This window comes from Arabidopsis lyrata (assembly GCF_000004255.2).
Source record: "Arabidopsis lyrata subsp. lyrata unplaced genomic scaffold ARALYscaffold_6, whole genome shotgun sequence".
Taxonomy (NCBI): domain Eukaryota; kingdom Viridiplantae; phylum Streptophyta; class Magnoliopsida; order Brassicales; family Brassicaceae; genus Arabidopsis; species Arabidopsis lyrata.
In genome coordinates, this window is record NW_003302550.1 from 25023406 (window position 1) to 25045663 (window position 22258).

General features: G+C 37.3%; 4 protein-coding genes across 4 annotated transcripts; all 4 read left to right on the plus strand.

Moving 5' to 3' along the window:
• The first annotated feature begins 790 nt into the window (after positions 1-790).
• LOC9309036 (scarecrow-like protein 6) lies at positions 791-3046 on the plus strand. The gene has a single exon (XM_021022759.1). The coding sequence runs from the start codon at positions 1149-1151 to the stop codon at positions 2820-2822; it is 1674 nt and encodes a 557-aa protein (XP_020878418.1). The 5' UTR covers positions 791-1148; the 3' UTR covers positions 2823-3046.
• A 4770-nt stretch (positions 3047-7816) lies between these two features.
• LOC9309037 lies at positions 7817-9351 on the plus strand. Its single transcript, XM_002872922.2, has 6 exons — positions 7817-8259; positions 8361-8438; positions 8537-8653; positions 8741-8804; positions 8896-9020; positions 9111-9351. The coding sequence occupies exons 1-6, from the start codon at positions 7960-7962 to the stop codon at positions 9168-9170; spliced, it is 744 nt and encodes a 247-aa protein (XP_002872968.1). The 5' UTR covers positions 7817-7959; the 3' UTR covers positions 9171-9351.
• Positions 9352-16074: 6723 nt separating this feature from the next.
• LOC9311112 (transcription factor IND) lies at positions 16075-16965 on the plus strand. Its single transcript, XM_021023520.1, has one exon. The coding sequence runs from the start codon at positions 16110-16112 to the stop codon at positions 16707-16709; it is 600 nt and encodes a 199-aa protein (XP_020879179.1). The 5' UTR covers positions 16075-16109; the 3' UTR covers positions 16710-16965.
• Positions 16966-18757: 1792 nt separating this feature from the next.
• LOC9309039 (transketolase, chloroplastic) lies at positions 18758-21892 on the plus strand. The gene is made up of 7 exons (XM_002872924.2): positions 18758-19292; positions 19363-19453; positions 19551-19656; positions 19733-20015; positions 20140-20288; positions 20360-20513; positions 20712-21892. The coding sequence occupies exons 1-7, from the start codon at positions 18831-18833 to the stop codon at positions 21669-21671; spliced, it is 2205 nt and encodes a 734-aa protein (XP_002872970.1). The 5' UTR covers positions 18758-18830; the 3' UTR covers positions 21672-21892.
• The last annotated feature ends 366 nt before the right edge of the window (positions 21893-22258 follow it).

Consider the following 22258-nt stretch of genomic DNA (forward strand, 5'->3'; position numbering starts at 1 on the left):
ACAAAAACAAAAAAAAACAAATTAATGTAAGCACTGCGTTATATGTGGTTTAGCTTGTACAATGGATTGGGTGATTTGATTGGTTAATTTGATAAAGATGATCCAAAAGCTTGTCCAAACCCTAAAACAAATTAAACCATTGAGGACAAAGATCACACAAAAGGAAATAACGACAGCACCTTTGAGATAAAACAAGACTAAATAAAACAAAACAATATCCCAAATATAGATATTATTAAGCTAAGCCACAAAGTTTAAATCATGAAAATAAATTATCAGAAAACAAAAACATTCCCAATATATGACATATTGACATGTAAATAAATATACAGTACAACAACAAAAATATGGGAAATATTTTTTTATATCTAGTAATTCATTAGATAAATTGTATTTGCCAAAACGAAAGAGAAGGTGTTGATCCCTTGATCGTAGCCACACGTTGCTTTGTTTATGAACAGTATCTTTTAGCCGTTCAATTATCAATTTTTGAAATTGCCATCCTGTTCGAAAACCAGTCCGGTTCAGATAATGTTTCGCGTGAAATGACTCAGATACCCTTTCATTCCTAATTATGGCAGACTTATGCACAATTGCACATGATTATAACCCTAAGATCAAGATTAAGCTCTACTACTTAATACTGCAATTTACATAATTTTTTGGAAAGAAAAATCACTCATCAAAGCAATATTTACACAAACTTCAAAGATTAGTGCTATTTGTAGAACGAAAAAATTACGAAGGCTAACAACAAAACAAAATTAAAATAGTCTAACTCCACCTTTCCAAATATATCATAACATTTGTATTTTTGTTTACCATCATGTTACTGGAAGGAGTTTGCAAGACACGCGCGTGGTATGCGAGTGGGGTTGTAATAGAAGACGTAGTTAAGATTTAGAAAGCAAAGATTAAACATGTTGTGTAAGAGAAGCTGATTAATTGTTAATTAGTTTAGGGGAGCTGCAAAATAATAGGAAACGGAAATAAGAGAGAAAAAGAAAGGAGGAAGCCCACTTTGCCACTTTAATATCTTGCACGCATCCAATATACCACACCACACCACACCACAACAACAACAAAGAAGAAGAAGAGCTCCAAGAAGACAAATACACGATTTTTGATCGGTGTACATAAAGTCTGCAATGCCCTTACCCTTTGAAGCGTTTCAAGGGAAGGGGATTTCTTGTTTCTCTTCTTTCTCGTCTTCCTTCCCCCAACCACTGTCTCCGCTTTTGAGCCGCCGCAAAGTAAGAGGCGGCGAAGAAGAAGAGGAAGAAGAAGTTCCCGCGGCGGAGCCTACCTCTGTTCTGGACGTCCTCATAAGCCCAACCTCCTCCTCCACGGTGTCTTCCTCTCACGGCGGAAACAGCGCCGTCGGAGGCGGCGGCGACGCCACCACCGATGAGCAATGCGGAACCATTGGGTTGGGTGATTGGGAGCAAGTTCCTCATGACCACGAACAGAGCATTCTCAGACTCATCATGGGAGAGTCCACAGATCCCTCTCTTGAACTCAACAGCATTCTCCAAACCTCTCCCACCTTTCACGACTCTGACTACTCATCACCCGGTTTCGGAGTCGTCGATACCGGCTTCGGTTTAGACCACCACTCAGTTCCGCCGTCGCATGTCCCCGGCCTTCTGATCAGCCAAAGTCAAACTCACTACACACAGAATCCTGCGGCCATCTTCTACGGCCACCACCACCATACACCTCCGCCGGCAAAGAGGCTCAACCCTGGTCCCGTGGGGATAGCAGAGCAGCTGGTTAAGGCAGCAGAGGTCATAGAGAGCGACACGTGTCTAGCTCAGGGGATATTGGCGCGGCTCAATCAACAGCTCTCTTCTCCCGTCGGGAAGCCATTAGAAAGAGCAGCTTTTTACTTCAAAGAAGCTCTCAACAATCTCCTCCACAACGTCTCCCAAACCCTAAACCCTTATTCCCTCATCTTCAAGATCGCTGCTTACAAATCCTTCTCAGAGATCTCTCCCGTTCTCCAGTTCGCTAACTTCACCTCCAACCAAGCCCTCTTAGAGTCCTTCCATGGCTTCCATCGTCTCCACATCGTCGACTTCGACATCGGCTACGGTGGCCAATGGGCCTCTCTCATGCAGGAGCTCGTTCTCCGCGACAACGCCGCTCCTCTCTCCCTCAAGATCACCGTTCTCGCTTCTCCGGCGAACCACGACCAGCTTGAACTTGGCTTCACTCAAGACAATCTCAAGCACTTCGCCTCTGAGATCAACATCTCCCTTGACATCCAAGTTCTTAGCTTAGACCTCCTCGGCTCCATCTCGTGGCCTAACTCGTCGGAGAAAGAAGCTGTCGCCGTTAACATCTCCGCCGCGTCCTTCTCGCACCTCCCTTTGGTCCTCCGTTTCGTGAAGCATCTATCTCCGACGATCATCGTCTGCTCCGACAGAGGATGCGAGAGGACGGATCTTCCCTTCCCGCAACAGGTCGCACACTCGCTGCACTCACACGCCGCTCTCCTCGAATCCCTCGACGCCGTCAACGCCAACCTCGACGCAATGCAGAAGATCGAGAGGTTTCTGATACAGCCGGAGATAGAGAAGCTGGTGTTGGATCGTAGCCGTTCGATCGAGAGACCGATGATGACGTGGCAAACGATGTTTCTGCAGATGGGGTTCTTACCGGTGACGCACAGTAACTTCACGGAGTCTCAGGCGGAGTGTTTGGTTCAACGGACGCCGGTGAGAGGCTTTCACGTCGAGAAGAAACATAACTCTCTTATCCTCTGTTGGCAAAGGACAGAACTCGTCGGAGTTTCCGCATGGAGATGTCGCTCCTCCTGACTCCGCCGGAGATTCAATTATTAAAAATTTCTTTTACATAACTCAATTATCTAAATGACATATTTTTAGTTTCCGATTTTAATTATTTTGCTCAGTGCGATGGATTTTAATTTTAAGTTTCACACCAATTTATAAATTTTGTGAAATTAGTAATTAATTGTCTGATTATCAAACAATTATAGTATAACACATTCAATTTCATTGTGGGGATTATTTTTGGTCGACTACCGTGATAGAATAATGCTTGGATTAGCGCAATATTTTTTTTTCCTAATTAAAAATGAATGGGGTGTTGATTTTGATGCGAGGCAGAAAGCTACTGCTCATTATTGGTGATTTATATGATTATATAATGGTTAGAGTTTGTTGTGGTTTGTGTCTTTGCGAGGGGTCTTTTTTTTATATATTTATAAACATATGTCTCCATGATGTCACATGGGTCTTGTATTATTTTTGTTAATTTAATTTTGGTGCACAATATATTTTTGTGTGGGTGCGCCGTTTCTAACTTTTTTTTCTCCGACGAAACAAAGGTTTGCTTTTTCTCTTTTAAATGGTCCATACGCATTACATACATATAATGCGCCCATTTGCTTTACGCATTAACTGCATTTCTCTACATAAATATTTCAAAAACAAACCAAGTATACAATACAACAACATTTTGGTGTACTCTCTATATATAAAAAACAAACATTTTTATTTGGATTATTACTTAAAACAAATTTTCAAACATCTAAGATCCTAACAAAATATTTCCGTTTTAGAAAAATATCAAGAGTTGATTAAATGGAGAAAGACGACGATTATACTAAAATTTGTAGTGAAAAATGACAATAAGCCGTAAGTTATTGTCTCTTGTGCAGTAAACGTTGGTTGGATTGGATTGAATACAGACACTCTTGACTGAATGAATAGTTTAGTTTGACAGATAAGCCCTGTCCTGAAGCAGAAGAACGGTCGTGATCGGTCAATCTACACGTGTACGGTAGAAACACATGTGTCGTTTCCCTGTGAGTGATGATCAACCAAATCAACGGTCAGTTTTTGTCAATTAAATGATTAATGTGTGTATATATATATAGATCCGTAACATGCCAACGTGAATATAAGTTAGAGCTTGATTGGTTTTCTCGCTAGAATCCGCCTAGCAGTTGTTAGCGGTCGGTTACGGTTATTAGCGGTTAGTACTAATCGTAGAAACCGTTTTATACTGCTTCGAACCGTTCAAAATCGTTGGTTTGTAAAAGAAAAAACAAAAAAAAAATCAACAAATTAAAATATATATTATCAAATCTTGTATATATTCATGTTGATTCTTAAAAAATAATCATTATTTAATTTTAATTTCCTAATATTAATAATTATTTGTTTTTCACTATAAAATTTATTTGTTTAATATTTGAATAATTATTTATGGTTTTTAATTATTTATCAAGTTTAATTTTTTTATATTTTTTCATAAATATAGTTTTTGGTGTTTTTATACTTTTCATAATTATATATTCCATTTATTTTAATAAATTTTGGTTTAAACGTTATGGTACCCGCTGATCAACCAGTCATAAATCTCCCGCAAACTCACCTGTTTTTGACCGATTACCCGTTTTCAACCGATAAATCAGTCGGTCAAAAATGCTAACTAATGTTTAAAACCGCAACCGCCTGCTTTCGCAAACTCTCTTAATCACAACCTACTGTATTTAAACCAGTCAAGCTTTAAGTAACGCAACAAGCAAGTCCGTGGGTAACGCGCGCTCGGCCCCACTAAGACTCGCCGACGTATTCAGTCATCATCACATTTCGTAGATTCAAATGCTAACCGTTTGATGAAATTTGGGCAGTAATTAGAAACATTGACTAATTAGAAACAAATTAGAAACATTAATTTGGGCAGTAGATTCAAATTAGAAACATTGACTGGTTCATACGCAAATCTTATAATTAAAATTTTATGATCATTAGTTTGCCAGAAAAAACAAAAAAATGATCATTGATGTAATCACTAGGATCGAACTTCGGACCTCAGAATCATTCAATATATATAAACCAAGAAAATATAGAAACTAATAGTGTAATTTTAAGATACAACTATTTAGTAAAGAAGATAAATTAGTTCACATTTTATTTTAGTTTTATAGCTAAAACCAATATCAAATAAAAATAAAGACTTAACAATATTAATATTTTGTATGTTCCATAGATATTTACATATATTTCTAACAAATTACTATTTTGTGTAAGCATTTTCTAGATGGCACATCACACACCGAAGCATCTTGATATGGAAGGGAAATACATATTAGAAAGCTATCAACCTTTCTCTTCCTTTTGTTTGGTTTGCTGGGTTTCATCTTTTAAATGTGTGATATATTACTAAGAAATGTAAAACGATTGGCTATATATTGCTTACAAAAAGTTAAATGATGATAAAATAAGCAGCTTTTTTGTCCTCCAACTAATTGAGTTATAATTTTTCTTTTATCTTTCAGACCCCGCATGTACTTTTGTCTCGAAGAAGACTCTCCTAGGAGTTAGGGAGATTTTGATTTTGTTATAATCAGACTTTAATTAGCTAACATCTGTCTTCCATCTTCCCACTGTTTTGTTAAATTATTTTATTATTAGTTGTTAATGACTTTTTAAGTCCAAAATCACAAGCAATATGAATAATGCCATGTTATGCGGTAAGTGTGTATGTATAAAATTCCAACAATTGGTTTCTAAACTTTGTCCAAACCAAACCGAACCGAACCGAGGTTTGAGCAAATCGGTTTGGTTTCTATTAATTAGGTTAAACCGATCAGAAAGATTTAAAATTATTTTGGTTAACCAAAATTTTTCGGTTCGTTTCGCTAGAACCGAACGGTTAACCGAAAAATAATACCCTAACCTAACCTAACCTAACACTAATCCAGTCTCCAACACTCTTTTTCTTCGTTTTTTCTTTTCCCCTTCCTCAGATTTTTCTTTTTCTTCTCTTTCTTCTTCTTTTCTTCTTTTTCTTCGATTTTTTCTTCTCCTATTCTTCTCCTTCCTCGATTCTTCGATTCTGAGAATATCAAAAACCTATCGATCTTCTGGACTGCGTCGAGGATGGTGATTAACGGCATCGAGCGATTCGAGGAGCACACTCGCTGCTGCGGGAAGGACAGATCCATCCTCTCGCATCCTCTGTCGGATCGGAGATAGATGCTTCACGAAACAGCAGATCCGCCTCTCGCGATGGTTTCTTTCTCCATTGAACGAGGTGATTAAGTCTCAGACTCTGATATGCTCTGTACTAGCCGCCGGAAAACCGCCATGAACTTTGTCGTCACAAAACTAAAATAATCGAAGTGAAAAAAAAACAAAATAACCGTGTCTGAACCAAACTGAACCGAAATTGTTAGTTGATTTGTTCGGTACATAATTCATTTTCCGAATAATCCGAAAACCCGATTAACCGAAACCGAATTAACCGATCGGTTCAAAGTCGCAGGCCTAGTTGGCACTAACTTAATCTCAAACATTGTGATCAACGAAAGCCACCGGATGGTGGAACGTATCATGCATCCTCGACCCTTTTCAAAGTGGTATGTAAGAGATCATTATTTCAACCTAACATATGATGACGCATTTTAGTCAAATTAGTTGTTAGTTCAATCATATTAATAAGAGTATATATACATATACAAACTGTAATTAAAATGATAAAATCCAAAGCGAGTACCAAATATGTGTTTAATATATATGATTTATAAACATTTGAATTTGACAAAATAAGTATATACTAACAAAAGATTATATAGTTCCGACCCCCTAAAAAAGTTATATATAAAGGTGGAGAGCGAGGGTCTCTGACATTGATGGTTGTGTTTTTGTGTGCATAACAAAAGTTAAAAATGTATTTTTTTTTTAATTGTAAAATTCTTTTCTTACTCGTGTTTATTTATTGTTAAATAAATAAATTTAATGAGACAAGCTTTTAATACAATTTTAACTCTCTTTCAATCTCTATCTCACCTTTTCTAGATGCCAAGCTTGCCCACCATATCTTCTCTCTCAACCTCTCACTTTACAAGTAAATAAGTAATTCATTTTATTTTTTTAGTTAGTCAATTTTATTTCAAGAAGCAAACTCTACTCTAATTCAAGATTCAACGTACTATAGTAACAATGGAATCGTTTATTAATGTTAGATCATATGCAGGAGAAGATTACACATGTTTATATCCATCTCTATGCATGTCTTTATATTGTTATACTTAATTATTATCTAGCTCCATATATGTTAAGCTATTTATGAAATATATACATAGACCAGACAGACTCATGTACATATATCTTTGAAAATCAGTAACATGTTTTTTTGATTCTTATCTTTAATCTTTTGTGTTTCTCTTTTTGGCCTTTTTCTTGCTTTATCCATTTACAAGTCAAGTCAGCTTATAAACAACGCGGTATTTCCATCCCCACTAAATTTTCTTTTATATATATCAAACAATATTGATGACAAAATAAGAAAAGTTAAATATAAAATAATAAAGACAAAAAAAAAAGAAAGAAGAAGAAGAGAAAGTTGGTGGAGGCCATTCATTATCTAGCAATCACAGGTTTCACACCATTCGCATTGCGCTCTCTCCTTCCTTCATAAGATAGAAGGAAAGGTGGAAACTTTCTTCTTTTGTATGGATCGTATATATTATTAGGGTTGGCCAAATTATCTTTGAAATAGTTTTTGATATTTGTATTTGTCTCAAATCGCCATAAACAAAATACATAAAATATTCCTACACTATTGTATATACATACTTTTAAAATGCGGTGGACACTCAACATATACAAATTTTGTTTCCGATGTGTGTCCAATCCTTGAATATGTCCTCCACACTCAAGAATTTGACCATCACAAGAACACAAATGTATTTGATGTTCGTTGTATCATGTACATGTATAAATGGAAAATGGAAAATGGAAAAAGTGACAACATATCTTAATATGGGCCCAAGTTAAAGCCCAACATAATCGGCTATTGGGTTTTCTAAATTCGTTATTAGAGAGAGCCCAAGTAGTTGGGCTGAAATCTTAATATGGGCCCAGCTTAAACGATCGTTGGAGGCGGCAAAAATCAACAAATCCCTAATTGGCTAATTCAATGGCGAGGGGAGAATCGGATGGAGAGAGCTCAGGAAGTTCCGGCGAAGAATCGGAGCCAAAGGGGAAGATCTCGGAATATGAGAAGCAGAGGTTCTCTAGGATCGCTGAGAACAAAGCGAGGTTGGATGCGCTCGGCATCTCTAAAGCCGCCAAGGCTCTTGTGGCTCCATCTCCAATTTCGAAAAAACGTAGAGTAAAGCGGAATTCCGGTGAACAAGACGATGATTATACTCCCGGAAACGCCGATGATGATGACGAAGACGAGGAGTTTCTGGGTAATTCAACTTGTAAAAGAAAGGTAATAATTTTGCTTGTTTCAACTATTTTGTAGGTAGGAGTAGTGAATGTCTCTGGCATTTGTAATTGTGTCTTCTTTTATGATTTCTTGTGACGAACAAGGCCTCTGCATCCAAGAGAAAAGTCTTATCTAAGAAGATTTTGAATACATCAGATGATGAGTACGATGACTTAGACAAGGTATTCACTTTGTAATACTGCTAATTGGATTGCTTCAAAATCGACATAGACATGACCATTTGTTTCTTTTTCTGGGGTACCAATTTGAGTGCTTGCAGGCAATTGCGCTTTCTCTACAGGACTCTGTTGCAGGAGGCTCTCATAGTCGTACTACCCCTACCAAAACTATGAGAAACGATAAAGAGGCTGCAACTTTGAAGAAGAAGAAAACACCGGTTTGTTTTTTTCTTACATCAAGTATTACTGAACTCAACTGTCTTGGAGTATGTCCTTAATGTGCATTGCTCTTGTCTCATTCCTAGGATTTGATGAGCAAGATGCAGATGACACAGGATGAATTGGTCTTATACTTCTATCAGTTTGATGGTAATATATCTGCTTGTGCCATTTGCTATCTTTTGCGTTTCCACTGAGTCTCTGGCTGTATTGGATCATCATCGGTTTTTGTTACACGCAGAAGCTGGAAAAGGGTTCATTACTCTGAGAGATGTGGCCAAAATGGCGACGGTGCATGACTTCACATGGACACAAGAGGAATTACAAGACATGATTCGTTGCTTTGACATGGACAAGGACGGAAAGGTGGGTACTATTACTAAGTTGAACTTATTCACGTTTATGAGAAACATTAATGCTAAACACTGGGATTTTCTCTTTAATTTTTGGTTTCAGCTAAGCTTAGATGAGTTCAGGAAGATTGTTTCGCGATGTCGCTTGTTGAAAGAATCTTGATGGGTAATGTGTAATTTAGGCTGTGAATTTGGGTGACTACTAGTTTATGATGATTCTCCAAACTTTTGTTTTCTCTCTTCTTGTGAGAAGTCAACATTAATAAGGTTTGTAATTCTCTATCAGTTCAAACTGTAAATTGGATGTCTAAACTATAAAGTAGAAGTAGAATAAGTTGATTGCAGCCGATGAAAGCCTTCACCGGCCGGGGACTTGCCTCTTGATGCAGCGCATATACAAGATTCGAGGACGAATCTTTTCTTGGCCGGCGAGACCTGATGCAGTGTATATTTGAATAATTCCAAATATCTTTATTATTTCCTAATATCTTTATTTACTTATTTAGATAATTTCTATTTATTGTTTTATGAATATTGTAGAGTTTTTAGATTTATTATAAATAAGGCTTTTAGGCCTAGGGTTGTATACAGATGATTTGATTAATAAAATTAAAGAGCTTTTAGCTTTTCAGAGAAAAGTATTCTCTAACCCTTGTTTTCGGTAGATCTTGAGAGATCTCAACGATTATAAGAAGATGTAGGATTCGGTATTCACGGAGAATCAACGAATTCCTCACGTTCTCTCGTTTCCGGTATTCCGAGGAATCAACGGATCTCTAGTTCTATCCTTAAAGCTTCTGCTACTTCAGTTGGTATCAGAGACATGGTTTTGATTTCTAAGTCAAGGCTCGATTCTGGATGTCATGTTGACCGGAAACGTCTACCCTATCCCAGGCGAAAGTCTGTTTTTTGAAGAAGAAGAAAACCATGAGATCTACAGAGAGATCTATGGTGATCCCATCTATGACATCTATGAAGATGATGTTATAGTTATTGATTTCGTTTTTCCAGAAGATGCGTTCGAGAATCTAACTCGTGCGAAAATCGGGCCTGACGAGATTCGTGCAAAAATCGGGGAAAATCAAGAGATGAAGATAAAGATGGATCTGCGAAGATCTCCTATGCTAAAAGCTTTGTTGAGGATTCGAGGACGAATCTTTCTTGGCCGGCGAGAGCTGATGCAGCGCAGATACAAGATTCGAGGACGAATCTTTTCTTGGCCGGCGAGACCTGATGCAGTGTATATTTGGATAATTCCAAATATCTTTATTATTTCCTAATATCTTTATTTACTTATTTAGATAATTTCTATTTATTGTTTTATGAATATTCTAGAGTTTTTAGATTTATTATAAATAAGGCTTTTAGGCCTAGGGTTGTATACAATTGATTTGATTAATAAAATTAAAGAGCTTTTAGTTTTTCAGAGAAGAGTATTCTCTAACCCTTGTTTTCGGTAGATCTTGAGAGATCTCAACGATTATAAGAAGGCGTAGGATTCGGTATTCACGGAGAATCAACGAATTCCTCAAGTTCTCTCGTTTCTGGTATTCTGAGGAATCAACAGATCCGAGAAACCCTAGTTTTTCGGTATTCCGAGGAATCAACGGATCTCTAGTTCTATCCTTAAAGCTTCCGCTACTTCACCTCTCTTATACAAGAGACACAAAACTACCCTTTAAGCGTGTTCCTTAACCATCCCATAGTCAAGGGGAGTAGGCATAGGTATCAAGACTCAAGAGTGAGTGTATCACAACCCAACACATGACATTCGGAAACTTCATTCTCTCTCCTTTAGAAACATTTCAAATACACCATATCTTTTCTAACCTTTTCCCCAATTTTCTTGAGTTAAGCTTCATAGAGTTTTCGGGAAGTATATATGCCATGTCTAGTGTTTCCCAAAACAACTAGAAAATAGATGGATATATGTATCAACAAAGAAAAAGCTTCTGTTAATGTCACCGTAAGCAAAAAAATTCTCATCATTTTGAAGTTTTATAATAAGATTATTCACTCTCATTGTAAGAGTTACTCCAATTGCAAGTGTTATATTAAGAGCATGATTATAGGTAGACTCTTAGCAATAGATCTTAGTAATATTTAAATAATTTATTTGTAAAAGTGATTGTTAAGAGATAGTATTTTTGAGTTATAATTTTTGTGTGATTAATGGTAGGCTCTTAACACGTGGTTCTTAGAAAATAAAATATTAATATAAAAATAAAATTTATAATTATAGAAAATTTAATAATTGTTGCAAATTAAAAAAAATTAAAACATACATAAGATACAATTTCTAACATAAATAACATAAAGCACAAATGTTTTAAACTTAATTTCTTCTATATTTTGTCCATATATGCTCGACCAAATCATTCTTCAATTGTTGATGCATACCTCGATCACGAACTCGAGCTCTATTATCGAAGAAATTAGAAGGCATATCTGTAGAATATGTGAAATCCACCCGTGAACTTCCTGTAGATTCCGCTTGTTCGAATTCGGTAGTATCATACTGAGTATACCTATCTCGTTCGTCTTCTACTATCATATTGTGAAGTATTATACATGCTCGCATAATATTTCCTATTTTTACCTTATCCCAACTAAGAATAGGATTTTTGACAATGGCAAATCGAGCTTGCAAAACTCCAAAAGCACGCTCGATATACTTACGGCAAGCTTCTTGATGTGTTGCAAATGAAAACTTAATTTTTAAAGTTTAAATATTTTGGTTAAATGTTTTGGTTAAATTTGAAGTGTTTTTTTTTGTTCTTAAAAGTGTTCTTAAAATTTTGGTTACAATACATATATAGCAATGAAAGAGTGTTTTGATGAGATGGAGAGAAGTGTTTGTGTTTTTTGTAAAACAAAAATATTGTATATATGGAAAAAATAAAGAGTTAGGTACAAGATCACAAACTAGGAAAAGAACACAAATACATCATATAAAAATAATGTTTTGTTGTGTGCAATCATTCAAACAATCACAAAACATATCAAGTTGACGATAGGAAGAAGCAGCAAGCAGAAAATTTCCATTTGGGTAGAAACATGTTTGCATCCAAGTCCTTGAAATCCATGCTTGATGTGCATGAAGAACAGTCGATCAATGCACAACACCTTAGTTAAGGCAAATCCATCTTCTGTTTTGACAGGAAGGCTTAATAATAGGTAACATTATGGCACCAACTTCACAAACATAGTGAAAGCACAACAATTCAAGACCATAATCATCATTGCCATGAACCAGAAAAACTTGTGATGTCAAGATAAACTCTCCATGCTTTATTCCTTTGAGATAATGAGTAGAGAGACATAGATCATTAACTAAAAGACTGAGAACATAAGACAAGTATAAGTCCAAACACTTAAACTCTCCATGCTTGATTCCTTTTCACTTCTTCTTGTCCATTCATCTAATAAACAAAGCAAAACAGAACCAAAGGTTAGAATCTTGTTAATCAATTTTCATGACTTCCACGTCTAAATCAAGATAGAATCTTTAACTAGTGATGCTGATAATACGAATAATCACTCAAAGATTCAACATCAGATTCTACTACGACTAAATCAACAAAAACCCATCAAGATAATTCAGATTATCACAAACGATTTTAGACTAACAGTCTGTATCATTCATTTCTCGATAAATCTTCTGTTTGATGCGAAATCCGGAGGATCGAGCATCGATACACAACAAAAATTTGAGATTAATAACTTACAAAGCAAAATCTTCATTGAATTGAAAATTGCAGGGAAAAAACTCTTAAAAAGTGAAGCACGAAAGTGATACTCTGATTCAAGCGGTGGCATTTTGACCGGATTGAAGAAGAACATCGATGTCACGCCTCATTTGCTTCACCACAACTAATCTCTTGTTCCTTATAAGCTTTATCCGAGCCACATCCATCTTCGCCGCCGTTTTGCTTTTCTTAGATGAAAAAAACAAGAAAGTCATCAGATGCTTAATCTTAGTCAAGCCCAGATCGAAATTTCTCAGACACAGATCAAAACTAATAGATCTGTTTTCGCAGTCGGCAAAGAGAGAGATCAAAAAAAATTTCTCTCTTTTGTTTTACACAATACAGCCACGTGTCTCGCCTCTTAGATTAACCAACGTTCCTTAGCTAAGCAACGTTGCTTAGCTTTAACTCTGATTTATCATTTAATTTTAATTAACTTTAACCTAAGATTTCATCTAAGAGCTTACCATTAATGGTGCTCTAACTAATAAAAAGGACGAAAGTAGGAAGCCTATAATTAATTGATGTTGCATAGTAATAGTATATTGTTGATGAATTTATAACAAGTATGAACATTAATGCATGAAACGGGGTATTTTGTCTTGAACTCATTAAAGGAAATGTGAAAAGAAGATGTGAGGTTTCTATCTCCTTTTGAAAATTTATGTTTATAGCTTTTTGATTTTATACCTATGAAATGAACGCAACATATAGAAATTTCATGTTTGACAACGACATTTTTAGACGGTATCTTAATAGACCGATTAATTAGTATATATATAATTTAGTGGTGATTATAAGTTTACTTATCCAATTGAGAATTTAAACCATGGACAATACCTTAATGTCGATGAAGACGTCCCCACTTCGTGTAATGAGTTATGGGGGAGAGATCCCGTAAAATCGTCAAATAAAACAACTTAAGAACTAGAAATTGACACCATAAATCATAAAGAGAACGTTGAAGAAGTCATTTATCCTATCCAGCTCATATATCCTAGCCAGGGGCGGACCTACTAAGACTTAAAGGGGGTCAGCTGACCCACCTAAAATTCTTAAATTGTGTTATAGTCCTTTAAGATTTGTAGTATTGTTTATATTTCTTTCTCTTTTGACCCTCCTAAAATTCTGAAATTATGTTACAGTCCTTTAAGATTCATAGTATTGTTTATATTTCTTCTGTTATGACCCTCTAAAAATTATTAATTTGTATTTAAACCCTTTAAATTTTATAATAGTTTTTTACTTCTTACTTTTTTTAATACAATTCATCACATATTTTTACCTTTTTTGTTTGCTTCACCCATAAATATTGAACCTAAAATGTGTTTTTTTTTAAAGTGTTTTTTGCTTTTTTATTGTTTTAAAAATTATTAATTATTTTAGTGATATTTTGACCCCCCTAATAAATATTTCTAGGTCCGCCACTGATCCTAGCTAAGATCAAATCAAGGCCGTTAAAAGGGCTTGTAAGAAAATGTCGAAGAAACCGTGGGTTTTAGAAGAAAGACAAGAAATAGAAGAACAATGATGTTAAATTGCCTATTTTGGTGTATAGGAGTTGTCAGAAGAGGAGAGAGAGAAGAAAATTAGGTCAAAATAATGAGCACTAAAAATGGAGACATGTGTTGAGTAACTATTACAAGAGCGACTTATGCTTCCTTATGGCAATGATATCCACACCAAAGTGCAACGCTCCTTTTTTGCCCTAATTTCGTAAAGTCTCTCTCCTTCTTCGTCCTTAGGAAAAACCCTAGAAATTTAATCCCTTGTTCTTGATCTTTCTTTTTGAGTAACCATGATTTTGACCACACACTATTTCTTCTATCTTTTGTGGTCTATAGGATTTTGCTTTATATGTGTTTCTTGTATTGCTCCGTACGTACGTATACAAATTTAAATGGTTATAACAAGGTTTATATAAACTAGCACAAATGAGTCCATGAAATTAGTTAGCCAAAAAGGTAGAAATATATCGAGTCTGTAAACGGCAATATATAATTTTGGTGCAAAACTTAGCTTTAATCATGATCTGATGATATTCTCTTTAGTTTCCTTTTGCCAAATTAATCACATGTACGGAATTTTGGCTAGTTAATTATGTGTCGAACTCTTCATTTCACACAACACTATAATTAATTAGAATTCTAGGATATATTTTAAAATGATAATTTACGAAACATTATTAACAAAATTAACAGTTATGAAAAGCTGAAAACAATTCCAGAATTAAACATGAGTTATATAATTTTAAATAGAATGAAGTAATATATAATGATATTTATATAATAACAATTTTTTATATATCTAATTAAAATTGTTCAGGCTGGGCCATGTCACGATGATGTCATCACCTTTTTGTTTTCACAATAAATAATAATATATTATTTCCGTTATTTTATAAGTGATATTTTAGGAGAACGCAGATAGATTAAAACATTATTTAATTTTTGTTTATTTCTAAACTAAAACATCATTTATTATCTAATCAACCAATAAAAAAATAATATACAAAATATAAATCTTCAAAACCAATAAAAAAGTAATTAATTTTGCATTAAAAATTGAAAACATCATTTATTTAAGAACAAAACTAAAAGTTTAAAACATCACTTATAAAAAAACGGAGAAAGTATATTCAAGAAAAGGTTTGTCAGGTTAAAAAAATATCGGTGGTAGTTGTACTATTGTTTGTGTTAAAATCTTGTATTTTGAAACTAATTAATTTCTTTGACGTATAATGTGGGTTAAAACTTAAAATTTTGTTTTTTGTTTTTGTTTTACATAAAAAGAACTGATCGATATTGGGAATCAGTATATTAGTTTGAGCAACCATACTTGGAAATACTTACTAAAAAATTTAACATCTAAGACATACAAAATTAACTATTTTCAAACGCAAAATTTAGTCCGAAAAATACAGACCACGGGACATGACAACATAAATTAGTTCAATAATTAAACCCAAGCAAGCTTGACTAGTAGACACCTCAACATGAAGCAAGTTTGAATCTCGGAAAATTTTGTATACTTAACCTATATAAATATTAATGTCCTGGTTGGGTTAAAATCCTTTTCAAAAGTTTCAATTTTTTAATTCAAGGACATTTTACATAGGAATTAATTTAAAACCATGCAACCACATAAAAATAATAACAAAATGTTAAATAAATTAAAAATTTACATATAAACTTACAAAACATCTAATCAATTAAAAGAGATAAAAAGGTTAAAAAATATTATAAAATGAGACATATGAAGTAAAATAATTAATTAATGGAGTCAAAGATATCAGTAAATACATATGTGTATATTTCTGGAAAGAGAATATATTCATTGAGAAAAAAGAAAAGATGAAAATGGAAAATGGTAAGTATAAAAAGAAAGGACTGTGCGACTCTTGTGTCTTGTCCAAAAGCAGATCCAACCACAGCCCCAAAAGAAGCATGATGGAGCCTCAGCCTCATCAACTCCTCATGGATTGGAACAAAGCTAATGATCTTATCACACAAGAACACGCAGCTTTTCTCCATGATCCTCATCTCATGTTAGATCCACCTCCCGAAACCCTAATTCACTTGGAAGAAGACGAAGAGTACGATGAAGACATGGATGCTATGAAGGAGATGCAGTACATGATCGCCGTCATGCAGCCCGTAGACATCGACCCTGCCACCGTCCCTAAGCCGAACCGCCGTAACGTAAAGATAAGCGACGATCCTCAGACGGTGGTTGCTCGTCGGCGTCGGGAAAGGATCAGCGAGAAGATCCGAATTCTTAAGAGGATCGTGCCTGGCGGTGCAAAGATGGACACAGCTTCGATGCTAGACGAAGCCATCCGTTACACCAAGTTCTTGAAACGGCAGGTGAGGATTCTTCAGCCTCACTCTCAGATTGGAGCTCCTATGGCTGACCCCTCTTACCTTTGTTATTACCACAACTCCCAACCCTGATGAACTACGCAGAAGCTCGCTAGCTAGACCTGTGGTGTCGTTAACTCAACCTTTTCCATGTTGATATATATAATATATAGTAATATATATATATATAGATGCATAAGGATTCGATCCAAGATTGTATGGGTATTATTATTGTAAGATAAATGATAATTGTGTACCAAGTCTTTTATCTTGATATCATATGCATTGGTGAATAATGATATTGAATTATTGATTGTATTTCTTCGTATGGAGGTAAGAGGGGTTAGGGTTTGATCAGTTTGTATGCAAGCTTTGGCCTGCAAATTAATTTCCGATGAAGAATATATATATCAAATAGTACTTGTTTAACTATAATTTGAATCAATTATATATCTGAATCTGATGAGTGTAGGTTATAGATATATAGGGATTAGCAAAAAACAATTGAAACTTGTGGCACTCAATTTCATCGCCGAGACTCAAATTTTGTGACTTTAAACTCGTCGTTGATTTAAGCACTATGCGACTACCATTAACGCTAAGTAAGTCATATATATATTGAACGATTATTATGCCCTTATATTAAAAATCATCCACCCCATCGAGAAGGAACCATTTAATTATCCTCAAGACTCAAGAGGGTTTCCATATTGGAGAATAATGAAACATTTGAGAAAAAAAAATAAAGGGTATTAATTACAACATATATATATATAATGAAGAAATTTAGAAAGAAACTTTAAATATAAAAATTGAAAAGAAGCAAAGTGAGATAACTCTGTCTTGATGGAACGCCGGCCAAAAGTGATCGTCGTGATTTGGTTAGCATCTTGACCTTGATAAGGTCGATCGATCGAGGAGTGTATCCGTTTCAAACAACACACGTAAGTAGATCTAGGTTTTTTAGTTTTCTTCAGTCCTTCACCGCCGGTCTCGAGCCTGCCTCCGGTGCTCAGGGGTGAGAGCGTTCCTTTCTCCGTCGGCGGTGGTGTGGTTCTCTCCGGATCGATGTTTGTTGTGGCTCCGGTGTGCCGGAGAGGAGATCTGCTGCGGATCCTGTCTGGTTGAGGACGCCGGTATGGGCAGCGGATCTTCTCGTCGCTCACCCGTTGCGCCGGCCGCTGCGACAGCGGCGGAAGTCGTCAAGGAGAAGGTGGGTTAGTCGTTTGCCGTGGAGGTTAACCGTGGATCTTTGGGTCCTAGTTGGCTGGCGTGGAGTACGGTGTCTTTCTTCGGGATTGAGCCTCCGGAGTTTGCTGCCGCCGCGTTTTTGCTTCCTCCTTGGCCGGATTGATAGGTTCGCTTCTCTGTGAGTCGGGAAGTCGTCGGGATCGGGAAAGAAGGGTTATGGCTGAGTGTGGCGGCTAGCTAGGAAGGGGAGCTGTCATCGGCGGCTCGTGTTGTCGGGGAGTTGACCTTGCTGGGAGGTTTGTGGCGGGTTGGTAGGTCGTCGGAGAAGGCACGTCGCCGGGAATCAGAAGCTCCCGTCAACGTTCTGGATCCGTCGATTCCGCCGCAATGTTGTGGACCTTGCTTCTGCCGGCGTTTCTGTGTCGGACTCCCTGTTTCACGTTGTCCACCAGGCCAAGAGCTTCTTTTCCGGCGTCGATTTAGGGTTTCCGTTTTGCATTTTGTACCTGTGTTGTTGGATGTATGTTCTCGGGCCAAAGCCCATTTTGGGAAGGGGCCCTTTAATGAAAAGCCCGTTTAAAAAAAAAAAAAAAAACAACTAAGAGATGCATGGTTCGAGGCACGACCACTGGCATGTTTACATAGGGGAATTGTCAGCCTCGTGGGATTAGTCTTTGGGCCTAGAAAATCTTTGGGAGACCCGCGGTTATTCAAAAAAAAAGAGATGCATGTGGTAGTTATTTTGAATTAAGCATCCAACAAGAGTTTTAGAATAATTAATGATCTTTGAAACCTCTACATTTGTCATAAATATTCCTAAATAGAACGTAAGTGATTAAAAATATTGGGCTTTTGGGCCCAAAGTGAGATACAAAGTAACGGCGTTATGAAATAGACGGGGGTTGTTGCACCAAACCGGCCTCGTCGAGCCGCGTTTGAAATAGGCGAATATTGTTTGTCATCACTTTGCATATAACAAACAATATTCGCCTCGTCGGCAGGCAACAGCAATCTCTCTCAAAAATGGCGTCTCTGACTTCATCATCACAGGCTTCTATCCTCGCTCGACCTTCATCGAATCGTTCTTCTCCTCCTCTCCCTCCTACGGATCTCCATGTTTCCCTTTCTCTCCCTTCTTTTTCCGCTCTCAGAGCCTCCTTCACTCGCTCTTCTTCCCCTACGCTCCGCCGCCGCCGCCGCCTCCTTCTTCCGATATCCGCCGCCGCGACGGACGTGTCTCTGGTAGACAAATCGGTCAATACGATCAGGTTCCTGGCGATCGATGCGGTGGAGAAAGCCAAATCGGGTCACCCGGGACTGCCTATGGGATGTGCCCCGATGGGCCATATATTGTTCGACGAAGTGATGCAATACAACCCAAAGAACCCTTACTGGTTCAACAGAGATCGTTTCATTTTGTCTGCCGGTCATGGTTGCATGCTCCAGTACGCCTTGCTTCACCTCGCTGGCTACGACAGTGTCAGGGTATGTCAATGATCTGATTATTTTTGAAGGATCTGATTCTAACATACATATATTCTGGGTTTGTGAATAGGAAGATGATTTGAAGAATTTCCGTCAGTGGGGAAGTAGGACTCCAGGACATCCCGAGAATTTTGAGACTCCTGGTGTTGAAGTCACCACTGGTTTCTTTCTTTTCTTTTTTGGATTTTACTCAAAAGCTTTTAAGCAATTCTTCATCCTTGGATATGACTAGCTACTATGTTTTCTTCTTCTGTATAGGTCCACTTGGGCAAGGAATTGCAAATGCTGTTGGTTTGGCACTTGCGGAGAAGCATTTGGCTGCCAGATTCAACAAACCTGGCAATCAGATTGTCGACCATTACACGTAAGATACTATATGCTCTCGTGGCTTTTTTTTTTTTTTTTTCACATTGGAAGGAACTGACTTCAGCTTTTCCTAGGTATGCTATTCTCGGAGATGGATGTCAGATGGAAGGAATTGCAAATGAAGCTTGTTCTCTTGCAGGGCACTGGGGTCTGGGGAAGCTCATTGCCTTTTATGATGACAACCACATTTCTATTGACGGTGACACGGAGATTGCCTTTACCGAGAATGTGGAAACACGTTTCCAGGGTCTTGGTTGGCATGTTATATGGGTCAAGAATGGAAACACCGCTTATGATGAAATTCGTGCTGCCATTAAGGAAGCTAAGGCTGTTAAAGACAAACCCACTTTGATCAAGGTAAGCCATCTTCTTATTTCTCTTACTTAAGTTATCTACTGCAGCAGTCAAAACACCCTTGTCTTGGTTATGGATTTTGTTGTTATATAAATGCAACATTCTGTTCATTTCTTGAAATGCGCAGATAACTACAACAATTGGTTACGGATCACCAAACAAGGCAAATTCTTACAGTGTTCACGGAAGTGCACTGGGTGAAAAAGAAGTTGATGCTACCAGAAAGAATCTTGGATGGCCATATGGGCCTTTCCATGTTCCTGAAGATGTCAAGAGGTTAGTCGCTTTAACTGAGCATGTTGTCATGTACAGAAGTTACTATGATGTTAATGGCACACTTTTTGCAGCCACTGGAGTCGTCATATCCCTAAAGGAGCTGCTCTTGAAACAGAATGGAATGCTAAGTTTGCTGACTATGAGAACAAGTACCCACAAGAAGCTGCAGAACTGAAATCCATAGTTACTGTTAACTTACCTACTGGCTGGGAAAAATCATTGCCGGTAAGCCTGAATAATCTATTTGTTTTTAAACCTAACTCCGAAAATTGAAATATCAAGAGCAAAGGGGAATAAAACTTTATCAACTTCAATCTATGAAAAAGGAATGTTAAGAGCAATATTAGAATGTAACATGATGTTAAAATGTCGAGTCAATCTCTGTGGTGGGATTAATATGGTTCTATTCTCCTCTTTTACCAGACTTACACGCCCGAGAGTCCTGCAGATGCAACAAGAAACCTCTCTCAACAGTGTCTTAATGCCCTTGCAAAGGTTCTTCCTGGGTTCCTCGGTGGGAGTGCTGACCTTGCTTCATCCAACATGACATTGCTCAAAATGTTTGGGGACTTCCAAAAGAACGCACCTGAAGAGAGAAACCTTAGGTTTGGTGTCAGGGAACACAGCATGGGAGCTATCTGCAATGGCATAACCTGTCACAGCCCGGGGCTCATCCCTTACTGTGCTACATTCTTTGTCTTCACAGATTACATGAGAGCTGCCATCAGGCTCTCTGCCCTGTCTCAAGCAGGGGTTATCTACGTAATGACCCATGATTCAATCGGTCTTGGAGAAGATGGACCGACCCACCAGCCTATAGAACATGTGGCGAGCTTCCGTGCCATGCCCAACATCTTGATGCTGAGGCCAGCGGATGGAACTGAAACTGCAGGGGCATACAAAGTTGCTGTAGAGAACAGAAAGAGGCCTTCGATCCTGGCTCTGTCCAGACAAAAGCTGCTTCATCTACCTGGAACTTCGGTTGAGGGAGTGGAGAAGGGGGGATATGTAATCTCAGACAACTCCACAGGTAACAAACCAGACGTAATCCTGATGGGGACAGGTTCGGAGCTAGAGATTGCTGCAAAGGCTGGAGAGAAGCTAAGAGAAGAAGGAAGAGCAGTGAGAGTAGTGTCACTGGTGAGTTGGGAGCTGTTTGATGAACAAAGCGAAGAATACAAAGAAAGTGTGTTACCTTCAGAGGTTTCAGCAAGAGTGAGCATTGAAGCAGGGTCGACCTTTGGGTGGGAGAAGATGGTTGGCTCCAAAGGAAAAGCCATCGGTGTAGACAGTTTTGGAGCAAGTGCACCAGCGGATGTGCTCTACAAGAAATTTGGACTCACGGTTGATGCGGTTGTTGCAGCCGCTAAAGACCTTTGCTAAGCTAAGCTCTCTTTTGCACAACATCATCATAAAAGACATTTTCTACGTAGTGTTTGTGCCTTTCCACATGCATTTACCCGGACTCACTCACTAGTCGCTATAAATCAATATCGTTATGTGTTTTTTTATCTTACAATAAGTGATAATGGAAATTTGAAGAATGAAATAGAGCTTTGATGGATATTATATAAGATATGCAGCCTAGTAGATGCGTGTTGTTATATTATTATTCCTTGAAGATTACTCTTTGCTTTTTTGTACCCCATGGGTAAATCAATGTGCCTCGGTATTAAGTTGCAAGTTTGATTTAATTATTCCCTAAACATGCATGTTACGAGTAAGGCGTTGCACGTGACGACGACCTTGGGCAGCACCTAAACATGTATTTGTGTGCGTAATTTTGTAATCCTGGTAGTATTTTACAAGGAGCTATAGATGTTAGTGCATCGAATTTGATGAATCAGTCAGTATTTGATTGGTGATTCGATTAGAATCAGAAAGCTATTATACATACATTTGTTGCCATAATTCATTAAGAACCCTAAACTAAGATAGTAAAGGGCGGGCCAAAAAAGATCCATCTTCAA

What these genes read in the sequence shown, in the direction of transcription:
- LOC9309036 (XM_021022759.1), top strand. Translation starts at nt 1,149, where the DNA reads ATGCCCTTACCCTTTGAAGCGTTTCAAGGGAAGGGGATTTCTTGTTTC.
- LOC9311112 (XM_021023520.1), top strand. Translation starts at nt 16,110, where the DNA reads ATGAAAATGGAAAATGGTAAGTATAAAAAGAAAGGACTGTGCGACTCT.
- LOC9309037 (XM_002872922.2), top strand. Translation starts at nt 7,960, where the DNA reads ATGGCGAGGGGAGAATCGGATGGAGAGAGCTCAGGAAGTTCCGGCGAA. An exon ending in AGTACGATGACTTAGACAAG is followed by an intron (nt 8,439 to 8,536) that starts GTATTCACTTTG and finishes GAGTGCTTGCAG; the next exon opens with GCAATTGCGCTTTCTCTACA. An exon ending in TGAAGAAGAAGAAAACACCG is followed by an intron (nt 8,654 to 8,740) that starts GTTTGTTTTTTT and finishes TCTCATTCCTAG; the next exon opens with GATTTGATGAGCAAGATGCA.
- LOC9309039 (XM_002872924.2), top strand. Translation starts at nt 18,831, where the DNA reads ATGGCGTCTCTGACTTCATCATCACAGGCTTCTATCCTCGCTCGACCT. An exon ending in TGGTGTTGAAGTCACCACTG is followed by an intron (nt 19,454 to 19,550) that starts GTTTCTTTCTTT and finishes TCTTCTGTATAG; the next exon opens with GTCCACTTGGGCAAGGAATT. An exon ending in GTTCCTGAAGATGTCAAGAG is followed by an intron (nt 20,289 to 20,359) that starts GTTAGTCGCTTT and finishes CACTTTTTGCAG; the next exon opens with CCACTGGAGTCGTCATATCC.